Source organism: Arctopsyche grandis, chromosome 6, assembly GCF_051622035.1.
Source record: "Arctopsyche grandis isolate Sample6627 chromosome 6, ASM5162203v2, whole genome shotgun sequence".
NCBI lineage: Eukaryota > Metazoa > Arthropoda > Insecta > Trichoptera > Hydropsychidae > Arctopsyche > Arctopsyche grandis.
This window is the reverse complement of record NC_135360.1, coordinates 5,280,578-5,295,787: the sequence shown is the minus strand read 5'-3', so window position 1 is coordinate 5,295,787 and position 15,210 is coordinate 5,280,578. Positions and strand designations below refer to the sequence as shown.

Here is a 15,210-nt window from a genome sequence, read left to right as displayed (position 1 = left end):
CCCGTGAGGTAGACCCCTTGAATACATATTTGGAAAATGTCAAAATCGTACGTGGTCATATATGCTAGTGTTAAAACCACTCGGAGTCGGCAGTTCAGTACATAGTATAGCGTTGTCTGATGTGCGGTGTGTGGACGCTGCACTTCGTCTCCGAAGCGTGAGGATTTGAAGGTCTGGAAGTGTCGCAGATCGAACGGACCAATCATCGAACGGCCCAGTCGTCGGCATGTCTCAATCGGGGCTCGACCTGTCCCTCGGTAAGACGCTACGCCCCCGCTCGAACACATAACCTACACACAGACTATTTATACACATTACTCACTTGCCCCACTTGCTCACTTGCTCACTTCTCACTTCTCACTCCATACACATCTTTCGACTCTACTCGAATCGTTTGCACTATTATTTATTCTCCACGAATAAGCTGTGACCCAAATATGCAGGCAAACCTCTAATTCGCGTTTTATGTGTTTGAGTCATTATTTGTGAAAGTTGATCAAAGTGTATGCAATTCGTATAAAAGTATTGTAGTTTTTGTATGGAAACTTTATTACATTTACCATCTTTGAGAGTTTGAGGTCAAGCGTGGAGGATCAACTTCTCGTTGAAATCATTTCGGAATTTCCAAAACAGTCCAGAGGTTATATATAGATTACGTTCAATGTGTTGAAGTCTGATAGACTACAGTTTAATGTTATTCCATTTTGTTTGTTTTCATATATATTTACTTATCAACTAAAGTGTTACTGATTGTCTAAATTGTTTCCCCTTTCCTTTTATGTATGTTTGTTTCGACCATAGATATAGAATACATAGATACGCCCTGACGCTCTAAGCCTACTCTCTCAGTAGCTAGTTAGCTTCTAAGTCGGAAGGTCGATTGACATTTTTCGAAAATGCCAACGTATTCAGTGAAATTGTGTTACAATTTCTCAAGAAAACATAAAAAGGCGGATGGCATCACATATCATATGTAAGAATTAATATATAATGTCTTCAATTATAGTAGTATTTTAACATATGATGAAATATCGGCACGATGTATGTAGTGTTACATGCAGTGGTCGACAACCTCTGCCACAGATGTCTCTAAATGCACGCGTATATCTTGTTGGCACTGTAGGAAATTCAGAAATCGACATTAAGTTTTAAACTACAAACAATTAACTAAATATTAAAGTGTCAGTTTTAAAATTGATCCTTGTGGAAGGTACTAATGTTTAAATATTGTAATAGTTAATGATGGTTTTATTATAGTAACATACATTTGTAGTTTAATATAGTGTGTATAGCTAAATATTTTTTTCTTAATATGGCTTTATTAGTTTGGTTTACTCTGTCACGCGGAGTGTCCAATAAAATAAAGTTATAAATAAAATAAAACTTCAGTATATGTACATAAACTGGTTGCTGACCACATTGCGTTTTTTGCGTTCCTTCCTTTTTTTTCACCACTTCCCCGCTAGTTCAACCCCTCGCATCCCTCAGATAGTGGCGACAAGATCTCCAACGAAATTTGTATGTAAAGGCAAATCTAGGTTATTCTACATCTATGATTGCAATTCAGTTATCTGGAAAGCAATTCATCCCAAAACTTATTATGTCCTTTCATGTTTGAAGCCGATGATTAGTACAACTTTTAAACATAAAAATCTGTATGTTTCCAGCTGCCATCACTTCGATACATATGTACATAAACTGGTTGCTGACCACTGCGTTTTTTGCGTTCCTTCCTTTTTTTTCACCACTTCCCCGCTAGTTAAACCTCCCGCACCCCTCAGACAGTGGCGACAAGATCTCCAACGAAATTTGTATGTAAAGGCATATCTAGGTTATTCTACATCTATGATTGCAATTCAGTTATCTGGAAAGCAATTCATCCCAAAACTTATTATGTCCTTTCATGTTTGAAGCTGATGATTAGTACAACTTTTAAACATAAAAATCTGTATGTTTCCAGCTGCCATCACTTCGATACATATGTACATAAACTGGTTGCTGACCACTGCGTATTTTGCGTTCCTTCCTTTTTTTTTCACCACTTCCCCGCTAGTTAAACCTCCCGCACCCCTCAGACAGTGGCGACAAGATCTCCAACGAAATTTGTATGTAAAGGCATATCTAGGTTATTCTACATCTATGATTGCAATTCAGTTATCTGGAAAGCAATTCATCCCAAAACTTATTATGTCCTTTCATGTTTGAAGCCGATGATTAGTACAATTTTTAAACATAAAAATCTGTATGTTTCCAGCTGCCATCACTTCGATACATATGTACATAAACTGGTTGCTGACCACTGCGTTTTTTGCGTTCCTTCCTTTTTTTTCACCACTTCCCCGCTAGTTAAACCCCCCCGAATCCCTCAGATAGTGGCGACAAGATCTCCAACGAAATTTGTATGTAAAGGCATATCTAGGTTATTCTATATCTATTTCGACGTATTCAGTGTACGCATCATTCATTTGTATCCCACTCTCGATTGAATACTAAATCATTGCTTTGAATACCCGTTTCAGATCAGATAATCAAGGAAAATAAGGCGAGGAAGAGGGACTCTTCGGTCGGTCGTGGTGGCGGAAGGGGAAGAGGTCGAGGCGGCAGGATGAGCCGCGGCAGAGGTCGCGGTGCCAAAGTGACTTTGACCAGAGGCGGGGGTGTCAATAAACGGGGGGCCGGTCGAGGCAGGGGTAACGTGACCGGACCGAGGGGCAGAGGAGGCTCGGTTCCGAGAGGCAGGGGCGGCGGGAGAGGCGGTCGCGGTGGTCCAGTCCAGAGACAGTCGAGATCCCGTACACCTGCTAGATTAGGTATTGGAACTGTTCGCAAGCACCTATGCAAATATTATATGTGTATTTGAATGTTTCAGGTTAATGTTTACTCGATCGTTCTGATATGTGTCGAATTTATCGGCACTTGTTTAAATATAATGGCGTGGTCGGTCGATTCGGTGTTTATTGCAATGTGTATTTTACATTGCGACATTTAGATTCAAAAAGATTAGATTAAATGTTTCAAGGACTCCATACAGTTGACTGTAAAATATTTTTATTTGAATGTACATAAATACAGGTATGGTTTATGAAAACAACGATGTATGATTTTTGTTGTTGTAAGAAGTCCTTACAAAGTTTTGGACGTGTGTTTCGAGTTATTATCTTGTTGAAAGATGAAGCTGGGACTATATAGCTTCAGGTTGCACAGCAAAATTTGATTTTTTTGAAACCTTTTTATAAAATACCGTCGTTTTTACATACGTTTCACTTACGATAACAATTCAGGAAAAAGTTTGCCGCTTATCCGATCGTTTTCATACTTTGCCATATTGCTCATTTTGGTCATCGATGTAAGTAAATGGAACCTCCGCCATTACGATAGAGATAAAATATCGTATAAGAAGCATTTCAGGTCCGAAGATTTTTAATCTCGGTGACAGTTGGTAGTCATTAATTTTATACATAGATGGCAGTAGTAAAAAAAAAATATTGGTGCTTTTATTCAAAATAATAATTTTATATACAAATTATACAAGAGGTATGTTTTTAAAAAACTTTTATTTAATTAAATGTTTTTGACCAAATTTCTAACTCCAGCACTCGATAAACATCCCCATACTATTATGGATCCACCACCATGCTTAATTTTAGTTCAAATCTCGAAATTCGAATTCGAATTGACCAATTTCGATGATAAAGAACCAGAGCTATCAATTTCTGTTTGTAACCTCTTTTTTTAATTACACTGTTCGACACGAAAAATGGTTCAGAGACGAGATATGAATTTTCCTATAGATCTATGCCCAGTAAACACGAATCTGGTAATAAAAAAATGTTGATTGGCTCGAGATTCGGAGATATATGTGTTTTTTAAATTGTCTTAATATGAGTATTAAATAAAATTCCACTTTGAAAAAACATATTTCGACTATTCTTGTGGATTAATAACAAAAATTCATTTATTTTATCGAGGAAAGCCAATTATCAATACAATTTTTGAAGAATAGTCGAAATATGATTTTTCTAAGTGGAATTTTATTTAATTCTCATATAAAGACAATTTAATATATTATCCCTATTAATTCAATTCAGATTCGTGTAAATACGAGTAGATAATAGTACGAGATTTTAGCTCGCAATTTTACCAATTTAAAATTCAGCACACTTCCAATTAACCCTTTTAAACGAAAACAAAAAATAGTGTGGCCAGAACACTATCCTAATAAACATGTTTCAATAGAAAATACTCAATATAAAATAGTATTAACAGTGGGAAAAAATCCCAAGTGAAAATACGTACTTTTGACTTTTGATTTGAACTGAACGACTGCTTAGAGAGATTTGAAAGCTGAAAAGTATAACAAATGAAAGATAAAATACCTGACTATAGATTCCAATATTTATTTTGAAATGGAAATTGACAGATTTTGAGACATCGACTGAACAACACCAAGATATAGAAAAATCGCGCGATTTAAAAAACACGTATATCTCCGAATCTCGAGCCAATCAACATTTTTTATTACCAGATTCGTGTTCACTGGGCATAGATCTATAAGAAATGTCATATTTCGTCTCTGAACCAAAAAAAAGTCGTCATTTGTCGAACAGTGTTATGGTTCGAGCTGTTTAGAAAACGGTTCCGTTAGACAACATTGGATTGCGGTGATCGATATATTTTTGAAGCCTGTCTTTATTAAATCAGAGACAGTGCCGTAGCGAGGCCATGGTAAATGGGTGAGTGCCAAGGGGTGCCGAAGGCGCCCCTCGCCCATTTTATTTAAATTTTTTTAATAAAACATTCAATGTGGTTTTGCAACATTCGTTTGCAATACTTTGAATGCTGGCCAACGCCGATCGGCGATTTGGAAACAAGTCCATGGGCCTGAAAAACGCTGATAGGCGTTGTATTTGGAGCATGTACAAAGTAAACAAGAATACTACCCACTAAGCCTTTCCAGGTAGCATTGAAAAAAAATGCATTGAACATGGGTCGTGTAATCCGTGTCAATGTTTATAACGACTGCTTTATACCGGAAATTCTGAATTTATAACCATAGCAGAATTTCACGATAGAAATACCTAACTCTTGAATATTTTAGATTGTGGCTTGGCATTTAGATTGTGAGCATTACATTTTAACAACGATGAAGAATATGGAACTAGTTTTGGAAAAATACATTCATTAATAGACATCTTTTGTATATTATATTTTATTAGACAGTCTAAACACACCTTCACAAAACTCGAAATGCCTTTGTGTTAGCAACAATTGTTTGGATTAGCAACAATTTCTATTGGATGTCCAAATAATTCTAATTGGAAATGTGGGCGAAATTTTTAACGTGGCGGGCTTTCAACAGAAATGACTTCAGCACTCAAAGGGTTAAGAAAATGTTACAAATATGTAGTCTCATTTTGGTAATTCGGTATTAGTACGTTCTATGAGAAGAATATAATTCTTTTTTAGAGACACTACGAGGGTCATTTTGTGTATTGTATAATGGAATATAATTTCTGAAGTCAAAAATTTATAAAAGTAAAATGATGAATGAAAATAAAATATTTGTTTTGTTTCTTTTTTCAGGTCGTCAGAATCAAAATGGAGGCCGGCGATCACTGTCTCGGACGAGATTCCCACCGAACAATAACCAAGGATTGTCTCGGTCCCGTTCTAGATCCCGCTCTCGCACTCGATTCCAAACCAACAACGTGCCTCAAATGATCCGCGGCCGGTCCAGATCGCGCTCCCGCTCCCGCATCAACCAACCGATTCTACGTTCCCAATCGAGATCTAGATCGCTGACCCGCCCCAACAACCAACAGAACTTCAGACGATCTAGAAGTCGCACGCCGTCCGGAATGCCCAAAGTCGGCATCGCGGCACGACTCGGTCACAATCCACAGTTCAACTTCAACGGAGGCGGACTACGATCGGACATGATACTGAGAGAGCGGCAAAACAGACAGATTCAATCCAGAGTATTCACCAGGTCCGGATCTAAACCAAAGTTTCAACCGGAAACGTATACAGTAAGCGTTGCAAACGATCACCGTCCATTGCGCAGGCCACGCAGGAACAGTTTCTCAAATTTGAACAATAGAGTAGGATATTTAGACAGTCAGAGCTTGGCGCAACTGAACGCGGCGATCGGTGGCGTGAAGATCCGAGGGAGATCAGGGAGCATATCGTCGAACGGCTCCGTCGGCAGGGGTCGCGGACGTGGCCGTGGACGAGGTCGCGGTCGGGGCCGCGGTGGGATCAACTATGTCAATAGGCAAATTTTAAATCCGCAGCTGCAGATGGAGATCGCCGCACTCCAAGGCAAGAGCTATCAGGACGGCAAAGTCCTCGATCAGTCCCATTCGGACCCACTAGGAATTAACTTCATCCCGACACCACACTTGACGACTACGAAACTCAGTGATAGGTTTATCTCTCTTCAGAACTGAGTGTGTTGCAGCTTGTAAAAAGCATGTATGATATATGTAGGTGTAATTTAGACATAGCATTAAATAATTTTTTGTATATGTATGTACATATATATTGCAGTCCTGCGATGATTCCGGATTGTGTAAAATTTAGTGGCTCGTTTGAGCCACTTTCGGAAGCTTGATTGTTCAAAAGATCCAAAGGGTCAAAATCAATAGGTCTTAAAAACGTAAAAACGAAAGTGGCTCATCTGAGTTACGATGGTGTAAAATATCATGTTTTTATTCATTTCTTGGATTGCTCGAATATGTTGGCAATCTCAAAAGTATGTTGTATTTTGTTAATCGATGAATTTATGGCAACTCTTCTCCGGAAGTGTATACATACTGCCGGTTCAAGGCATTTGGTGGATATCTAATCGGTGTCTGTCACCGGTAATCGGTCATTTATCAGCTCCGTCCGGTCGTGTGTCAGATATCGGCTACAAATCTGCCAAATGCCGTAAACGATTGCTGATGCTGTGTGCGAAAATTTGTGTGATTGGAATTTCGTGTGTGAAATTTTGACAATAATCAAGTATTGTCCTGAAATCAGATACTGATTATATTTATTTTTAATGAATAATATGTTATTGCGCATAAAATTTATAAAATTATGGCTTTGTTTTATTGTATTTAATTAATATACATTATATATATATTTCTATATAGATTTGCTGTTTTTGACATTTCTTTTTTATTAATATTTTAACACATACTTGAAACATATTCATTTGAATTTTATTGCATAAATTGTTTTAAATGAAAACTCTTTTGTTTTTTTTTTTTTTTTGTAACATTTCATTTGTTTATGACAACTTAATGGCAAATAATAACGTATACACAAATTGTGTGTGTATTTTTAAGATTGTTTTTTTTTTTTTATTGAAATCATAAATCGAAGATGAAAAGTATCGATAAATAAAATGATTTATAACTTTTTTAAGACTTTTTATTTCGCCGTTCTGCGTACATAGCCGAAAAAAATGTATCACCTCGATGATGGAGCTGTTATTAATTAGAATTCAGCTCAGGTACAAATCGACATTCAATTTGTCAGCTGTATCGGTGCGATCAAGTACGCATGAGGGCTTCCTGATCGCTATCGGAACACGACTTGCATTAATCACATTAAACCGTGGAGACAAAAATATTCAAATTGTAACAAAATGAATGAAGAAAATCAAAATTAAATATTTTTGCCCTTTCCAACTATGGAAACAACTGAAGGATAGGAAGCCTGTAAATGAACAGTTTATTTTTAAAAATATGCTCAGCATAAGATATGTTTTGAGCTGGACACATTGTTCATCAAATACATACCTAAGCATAATCTTTGAAATTCTTGGTTGAATTTCCGATTGAAGGTTATCTTCAACTTCTGGACAGTTTGAGGTCAATGAACATTTGTATACTTTACATTACAAAAAGCCTCACAGGAAGAAATCTCAAGCCGATAAGTTAGAGTAATGTCTTCTTTCTCGTTTGCTGAGCAATGCTGAAAGTCGTGATCATTTATTATTACATACCTCCTTTACGTTTCACTTACCATTACAATTCAGGAAAAAGTTTGCTCGTATCCGATCGTTTTCATACTTTACCATATTGCTCATTTTGGTCATCAATATAAGTAAATTGATCCTCCGCCATTACGATGGTGCAAAAATATCGTGAAAGACACGTTTGATATCTGCCCGGCGAGATAGTCGTTGACGTTTATCCATCGTTCGTTTATTAGTTTTAAACATAGATGGCGGTAGTAAAATAAAATTATTGTTTTTATTCAAAATAATAATTTTATATCCAAATTATAGAAGAGGTATGTTTTTAAAAAAACTTTTTATACACCTCCACTCCTTCCGTTCTTGAAAGCAGCGTTTAGGGACGATCCCGCAAGTTCTTTAATTTGATCTGACCATCTAATGGGAGACTCCTCTTGCTCGTCTTTCTTCTAGTGTTCTGGTGACTATTCCGGCTTCTCTAGACTCCACATTCTTCCTGGCTATATTTTATTTTATTTTAAATAGATATATACCAGGAAGGCTTGACAGGAAGACCCCAATGCGCCTTCATAGATTCATGCAGCATTTTTACTACATAAATCACTGTATTTAGAGAGGCTGAAGAACGCGAAATTAACGATGAATCAATCGATAGAGACATCTATGAATTTAGACTTGTACATAAATCAAATTCAGATATTCGTGACATAGCGGGTAAGATGGTTTTTGCCAATTTGATGGAGGAACCGTTTCAACAATGAAATCAGATAAATTGTCAAACTCTGATAGGAAACGAGTCACAAATATTCAAGTCATGTCAGGAGAATTTAAGATTATACTCAGAATAAATTCTTTTCAATCGAGGCTAGCTCACGGAATTGAACCCGGTAACCTCTCGGTGCTAAACATAAACGCAACCACCGAGCCATACTGCTGGCTGCATACATATGGCCAAAGTAGGAAAGAATCTCTCTAGAATTGTGGAGAGATTTTCTGAAACTGCCAGATCTTTGAGGATGGAGATGTTCGTACGTCTTGCGATGCATGGAAAGCGCAGCATCTGCCTTCAGCACCACATTTAGAAGGCATTTAACACGTTTTCAGTAAAATGTAATGTCTCTAAAACGAATATATAATATATTTCTAAAAGTTCGCAAGAAATTTTGTGTAGTGTGCCCCATTTTGTTGGGACCAATTTATTTCAGAAATTTCAAATAAGTGAGAGACTATGTCAAAGAAAATAATTGATTAAGTCCAACAATGGGTTGAAAAGTTTGCTCGATGTTCAGTAGATCTCACCCAAGTGACTTGGGGCGAAATCACACAGGAAAAACGGCACGTCGTGTGCTTGGCTCCCCGTTGTGGGGGTTCTCCTACATTTCTTCAAATATGGGATACACGATACACCGTTATCGATCACTGTCAAGCAAGGATACAATTTTACCGGAAACACTCCAGGGGGTGATTTTGTGACGGTGTGTGCTGGGCGTGCCTTGAATATGTACTGGGCATGCCACATTTTTTCGCATATTTAAAAGAATCTAAAAAAAACCATGTGCCGCGTTCCTTGCTGTGTGTTTTCGCTGTTAATCTTTATAAAGCTGTAAATAGCCAAGCAGCACAGCTCGGTCGATAAGCTTCTGCTTAGCGTCGAGAGGCGCCGAGTTCGATCCCAGGGCCGGGTCTCGAATGAAAATTTCGAAAAAAGTTCGAATGCGATATTTGTTCAAAGGCGTTCACTCAGAAGTATAACCTAATAGGTCATATAAATTCCCACAAAGGAATAAAATCATACCGATGTGAAGTTTGTTTGGTTTCATTTACTCGTAAGTATACCTTAATTAAACATATAAAAACTCACACCAAGGAGATACAGTTCAAATGAGGCATTTGTTCAAAGTCACTCACTCCGAAGGTTATCCTATAATATAAGTTCAGCCAGCAGCATATCTCGGTCGTTAAGCTTCTGCTTAGCGTCGAGAGGCGCCGGGTTCGATCCGTGGGTGTAAAAAAGAGGCGATTTTATAGATGTTTGGCGGCTCCTAGCTCATATAAAAAATAATCAAAAAAATAAAACGATAGATGCACCCCAATGGTGGATATCCATAGCATATTAAAAAATAATTTCTCTAGTGCCATAATTGAGGAAGGGAGAAGTATAGTACGTTTGTATGGACAAGGCGCTGCTGTCCAGCCCTCTTGAGTACCAAATGCAGAGAAATGTTATAATAATATACATAATAGCCAGCAGCAAAGCTCGATTGTTAAGCTTCTGCTTAGCGTCGAGAGGCGCCGGGTTCGATTCCAGGGACGGGCCTCGAATGAAAATGAATTTTTTCAGAGTATGCTGTTGGTTAGACCTGGATTTGTGACTTCAGGTTGATCGTTTCCTATCGGAGTTTGCCAATTTTCTCTGATTTCATTGTTGAAACGGTTCCCGGAAAAAATTGGCTAAAAATCCCTCCTATACGATATGTCACCTATGATTTGTTATTAATTAATGTGCAATAAATAAGTTTGTGTACAAATTGATAAATGTCTCATTGACTTGCGAGTTTTTCAGTGTCTCGTAATTCAGTGATTTATATAAAAATGCTGCATTGTAATTGGCCAGGAAGGCGCATTGGGGTTAGTTAGTTCTATGAAGTTTGCTTTTATTTGGCTAGTGATTATTGAAAAACGTTGGAAGTTTGAAGAAATGTACATATTATGAAGATTGAATGAAATTCAAAGTATGCTTGTATTTACATACACATACGGATATACAGATGAATCCCTGCGCATGATGATGATTTGAAGTGAAACAATCGTTCGGAAGACAATGTATGCCAAGTTTGGGAAGCGCTATTGAAACGACCATTGTATTTACTACGTTACAATTTTGTCGGCACATGTTCACGTCGTCGAATCGATTCGAATGAATAACCAAAAATGCGGGTAAGGTTAGGAGTGTAGTATAAAAGTTCAGGTCATCGATGGCGGAAATTCATTCGTTCAACGATCGCCGGAGTTCAATAGTCTCGGAAGAAGGACAACTAGAGTAAATATCAGTTTCAATATGTTACCATACAATATGTGTGTTTGACGATGACTTTAAACGAGTTGTAGTTGATTTTCAGGCACTTTGGCACCCTGTGAGAGATGTTGAGGGTTGCTGTGTGCATTTTGGTGGTGATGGGAGTACAGGCCGGCAGACCTGATGGAGACAGTGGCTTCTTTTTGAAAGCTCCCAAGTCAGTTCCGCGTGCTGGAAGATCAGCTCCTGGACAGTATGATGGATTCTTCTTGAAAGCTTCCAAGTCGGTGCCTAGAGTTGGGAGACGGGATGGAAATGGGGTATTTTTTTATTACAATTTTATCTCTTTTTTGGTTTCCATAGTTATTTATGTAAATAAAAATATACTATAACTCGGTCTTCCTCCTGGGACCGAAAGTGAAACGCCCGAAAACGCAAATATCGGAAGGCAAAGATCGAAAATCGAAAGGTCTTAACCTTGTTGGAGGTACTGACCCCCACCAGTTTCATATGCGCATTTACCGAACCCTTCTTAATGGAATCCTTCTTAATTGGCACCCGAATCATATGAGTCGGGTGTGTGTCTTGACTTCCACCGAACCCCTGAGACTGACTCACCGAACCCAGGTTAAGAACCACTATCTTAAGTCGAAAGATCAAAAAAAAAAGGTGCATGGTAAACAGTACTATGTATATATAGGTAATTGGACTATTCGTCACATTGGGGTGGTCACAAAGACAATTTTTGCCATGAAAATCGCGAATACACAATATTTAGCACTCAAGTTCTCGTTACTATGATAGTTATCGTTAGTATGATGGACTTTTCGGCTGCCAGATGTTCCGTTATAGAGATTTTAGTGACTTTGTGACGAGTAATTTGTGACCAGTAATCACCGAACCGTATATATAATATATATCAGTGGCATGCGGTTTGAAGTTTGCAAATTTAAAATCTGGGTGACGTCATTGTGGTCTTTAGTTTTATACATAGATGGCGGTAGTAAAATAAAATTATTGGTATTTTCATTCAAAATAATAATTTATATATCTTAATATTAAATACAAAACTAAAAAGAGGTTTGTTTTTAAAAAAACTTTTTTTTAAAACACCAAGTGGTACGCGTACCACGAGTTGGGAACCCATATCCTACAGGAAACATTGGTAGCAAACAGTATATATAGAAGTTTATTCTATTGTTATTACTTATTATATTCGTACGTTTTGTTGGCATTGTTTTAGCTGTGACGTACATATGTATGTCGAATCGAAACGACTACTATAGTATGGCGAGCGTTATCTTACACACAGAATAGTGATGTTATTACATATATGATTGTTTTGACTTTCAGTTGAATACCCTTGGAGAAAACTATCAGCAATGGCAGAAAGATAATCAGGAAGGCAACGGTAATGCATACATTTTTAAATAACAAGTATATTGCCCGGTTATACAATTATGTCCGATATAAAATACTTTTATCATAAGCCAGCAGCATAGCTCGATCGTTCAGCTTCTGCTTAGCGTCGAGAGGTGCCGGGTTCGATTCCTGGGCCCGGGCTTCGAATGAAAAATCAATTTTTCAGAGTATGCTGTTGGTCAGACCTGGATTTGTGACTCCAGGTTGATCGTTTCCTATCAGAGTTTGCCAATTTTCTCTGATTTCATTGTTGAAACGGTTCCCGGAAAAAAAATTGGCTAAAAATCCTTCCTGCCTACTATGTCACCACTATTTGAAGTATGATTGATGTACAATAAAATTTATGAACAGTTCATAGATGTCTCGTTAATTTGCAAGTTTTTCAGTGTCTCGTAATTTGTAATTGGCCAGGAAGGCGCATTGGGATTTACCTGTAAGGCCTTCCTGGTATATATGTAAAAATAAATAAATAAGCGACGTTGAGTATATGTTTTCAATTTTCCTGGGAGATGAAACTAAACTGTTGATATGTACATATGTACATATACTTTGAATGATAATAACTAATTTTGATTTGGGGGACAACGGGTATATAGTTGTATGTATGTATGTAGTTATTGAGGTCGAGTAATAAACATTTACGTATTAATGTATGTGCAGATGACTGGAAATACGCAGACACTGTGATGACTCCACTTACTGATGAAATCCTGTATAATTTAGTCGCAGCAAGAAATTATCCAGGCTATGGTAGCGAAGAATCTGACAAAAACCTATCGCACAGATCTAGACGGTATAACATGGATACACTTCTGCATGCCGGAAAGTCAACAGATGCTGACAAAAGTTTGAGTCAGGAGATAGAAGAAGCACACTACCAAGCCGACGTTTAAAATATTTTCCTCTCATTATTGTTCTATGGATTTTGTTCAAAATAATTTAAATGAATAAATTTATTTTAATTTATAATTAATTGCATACGTTTGGTTTTTTATTTCTATTAAATGTCTTTAGTGGCAGTTCCTAACCATAGGAGCCACTGCAGCTTGCCCAAGGCTGTGTCAAAAATTTGTACTTAAGAGGGCTGTACACCCGAAACCTTAATTTTGTTACCTTTCCTTTCTTCGATATATATATTGAGTGTATATATATATTGAGTGAATGCGACAATATATATATATATATATATATATATATATTGCTGTCAGTTCCCTCATCACTGAGGATCGTGACTATGATGTCCGGTCAACCAGCTGCCTCCATTCAGTTCTAAATTCAGCCAGGCGAAGACTTACTACCGTGGAAGCGCCCGTCGCTGCAGATACTTGGTCAGTCCAGCGTGCGGGGGATCTGCCTCTGGCTCTTCTGCCTTCGACGCTACCAACCACAACCAACCGCTCTAGGCTCTCCTCACCTCTTCGTGCAATGTGGCCGAAGAACTGCAATATACGTTTCAGGCATATTGTTGACAGTCTATCCTTGATTTTTAATTCTTCAATAATAGACACATTCGTGCGTTTGTCGGTCCAAGGCACGCGCAGTAGCCGTCTCCAGGACCACATCTCGAAGGCATCGATTCTCCGTCTATCCGCCGCCTTCATGGTCCAAGTCTCGACACCATAAAGGCAGACAGAAAAAACGAGACTCTTCACGAGACGAATTTTGACAGCAGTTGTAATGGTTCTATTCTTCCAAATCTTCGTTAGTTGTGACATTGCCGATTTTGCTAATGTAATCCGGCGCCGTATTTCCAATTCGCTGCCGCCGTTGTTAGATATGAGTGACCCCAGATAGACAAAATTATCGACCACCTCTATACCGTTTAAAGCTGAGTTGTTGTTTTGCAGCTGTTGGTGACGGTCAATTATCATAATTTTTGTTTTGGGGCGGTTTATCTGGAGGCCAAGCACATTACTCTCTGTATCAACACGACGGATCAGTTCGGCCATTTCTTCATGATTATTAGCTATGAGCGTTGTGTCATCCGCATACCGAAGATTGGATAGTTTTTTTCCACCAATGGACACTCCACCCTTCCAACCATCCAGTGCTCTACGCATTATATACTCTCCATATATATTAAATAGGTCTGGAGATTGAAAAAATTGGCTAAAAATCCCTCCTATACAATATGTCACCTATAATTTGTAATTAATTAATGTACAATAAATATATTGTACATTAATTAATTACATTGCATTGGGATTTACCTGTAAGGCCTTCCTGGTATATATGTAAAATAAAATAAAATATTTGTATACAAATTGATAGATGTCTCATTGATTTGCGAGTTTTTCAGTGTCTCGTAATTCAGTGACTTAAAATGACAGTGACAGTGATATAAAAATGCTGCATTGTAATTGGCCAGGAAGGCGTATTGGGGTTTACCTGTAAGGCCCTCTTGGTATATATGTAAAATAAATAAATAAATAAGCGGCTTTAGGCGTTATATTGTTGTCAAGTGACGATTGTCCACAGACATTCCTAAATAATTTTAGCATCAGTCGTATTTGATGCTTGGTGGTTGACGTACATATGTATTTCCGATAAAAACTTCTCTGGGCAAGGGAAATGGGCAAGTGCATCGTTAAAATTGCACGATGCATTCAAAAACACACAATAAACAACATGGGATACATTTTTATAAGTTAATTTATCCGATTGAATTCCGTGCGTTGTAGCGTATTTATAGAGACGTACCGCGTAATATTGACAACAATTATTTATTCGTAAGGGCCCTTAGATTATTATTACATTTCTCTGTGTGTATGTGTGACCCCTCGCTCCACCCCCCCGCTTCCCC

General features: G+C 37.8%; 1 protein-coding gene across 3 annotated transcripts; it reads left to right on the top strand.

Moving 5' to 3' along the window:
• Positions 1 to 78: 78 nt before the first annotated feature.
• Positions 79 to 7,408, top strand: LOC143912934 (uncharacterized). 3 transcript variants are annotated; one of them, XM_077432395.1, is made up of 4 exons: positions 97 to 257; positions 2,255 to 2,441; positions 2,520 to 2,810; positions 5,584 to 7,077. In XM_077432395.1, exons 3-4 carry the CDS (start codon positions 2,606 to 2,608, stop codon positions 6,447 to 6,449), a joined length of 1,071 nt encoding a protein of 356 aa, XP_077288521.1. In that variant the 5' UTR covers positions 97 to 257; positions 2,255 to 2,441; positions 2,520 to 2,605; the 3' UTR covers positions 6,450 to 7,077. The 3 variants fall into 3 exon arrangements, with proteins under 3 accessions (XP_077288520.1, XP_077288521.1, XP_077288523.1); XM_077432394.1 differs by lacking the exon at positions 2,255 to 2,441 and having other exon boundaries at positions 79 to 257; positions 5,584 to 7,408; XM_077432397.1 differs by lacking the exon at positions 2,255 to 2,441 and having other exon boundaries at positions 102 to 257; positions 2,525 to 2,810.
• The last annotated feature ends 7,802 nt before the right edge of the window (positions 7,409 to 15,210 follow it).

Bases quoted from the DNA above. Each gene is read 5' to 3' on its own strand.
- LOC143912934 (XM_077432394.1), top strand. From the start codon at position 227: ATGTCTCAATCGGGGCTCGACCTGTCCCTCG. The intron at 258-2,519 runs GTAAGACGCTAC...TACCCGTTTCAG, and splicing joins GGGGCTCGACCTGTCCCTCG to ATCAGATAATCAAGGAAAAT. The intron at 2,811-5,583 runs GTATTGGAACTG...TTCTTTTTTCAG, and splicing joins CCGTACACCTGCTAGATTAG to GTCGTCAGAATCAAAATGGA.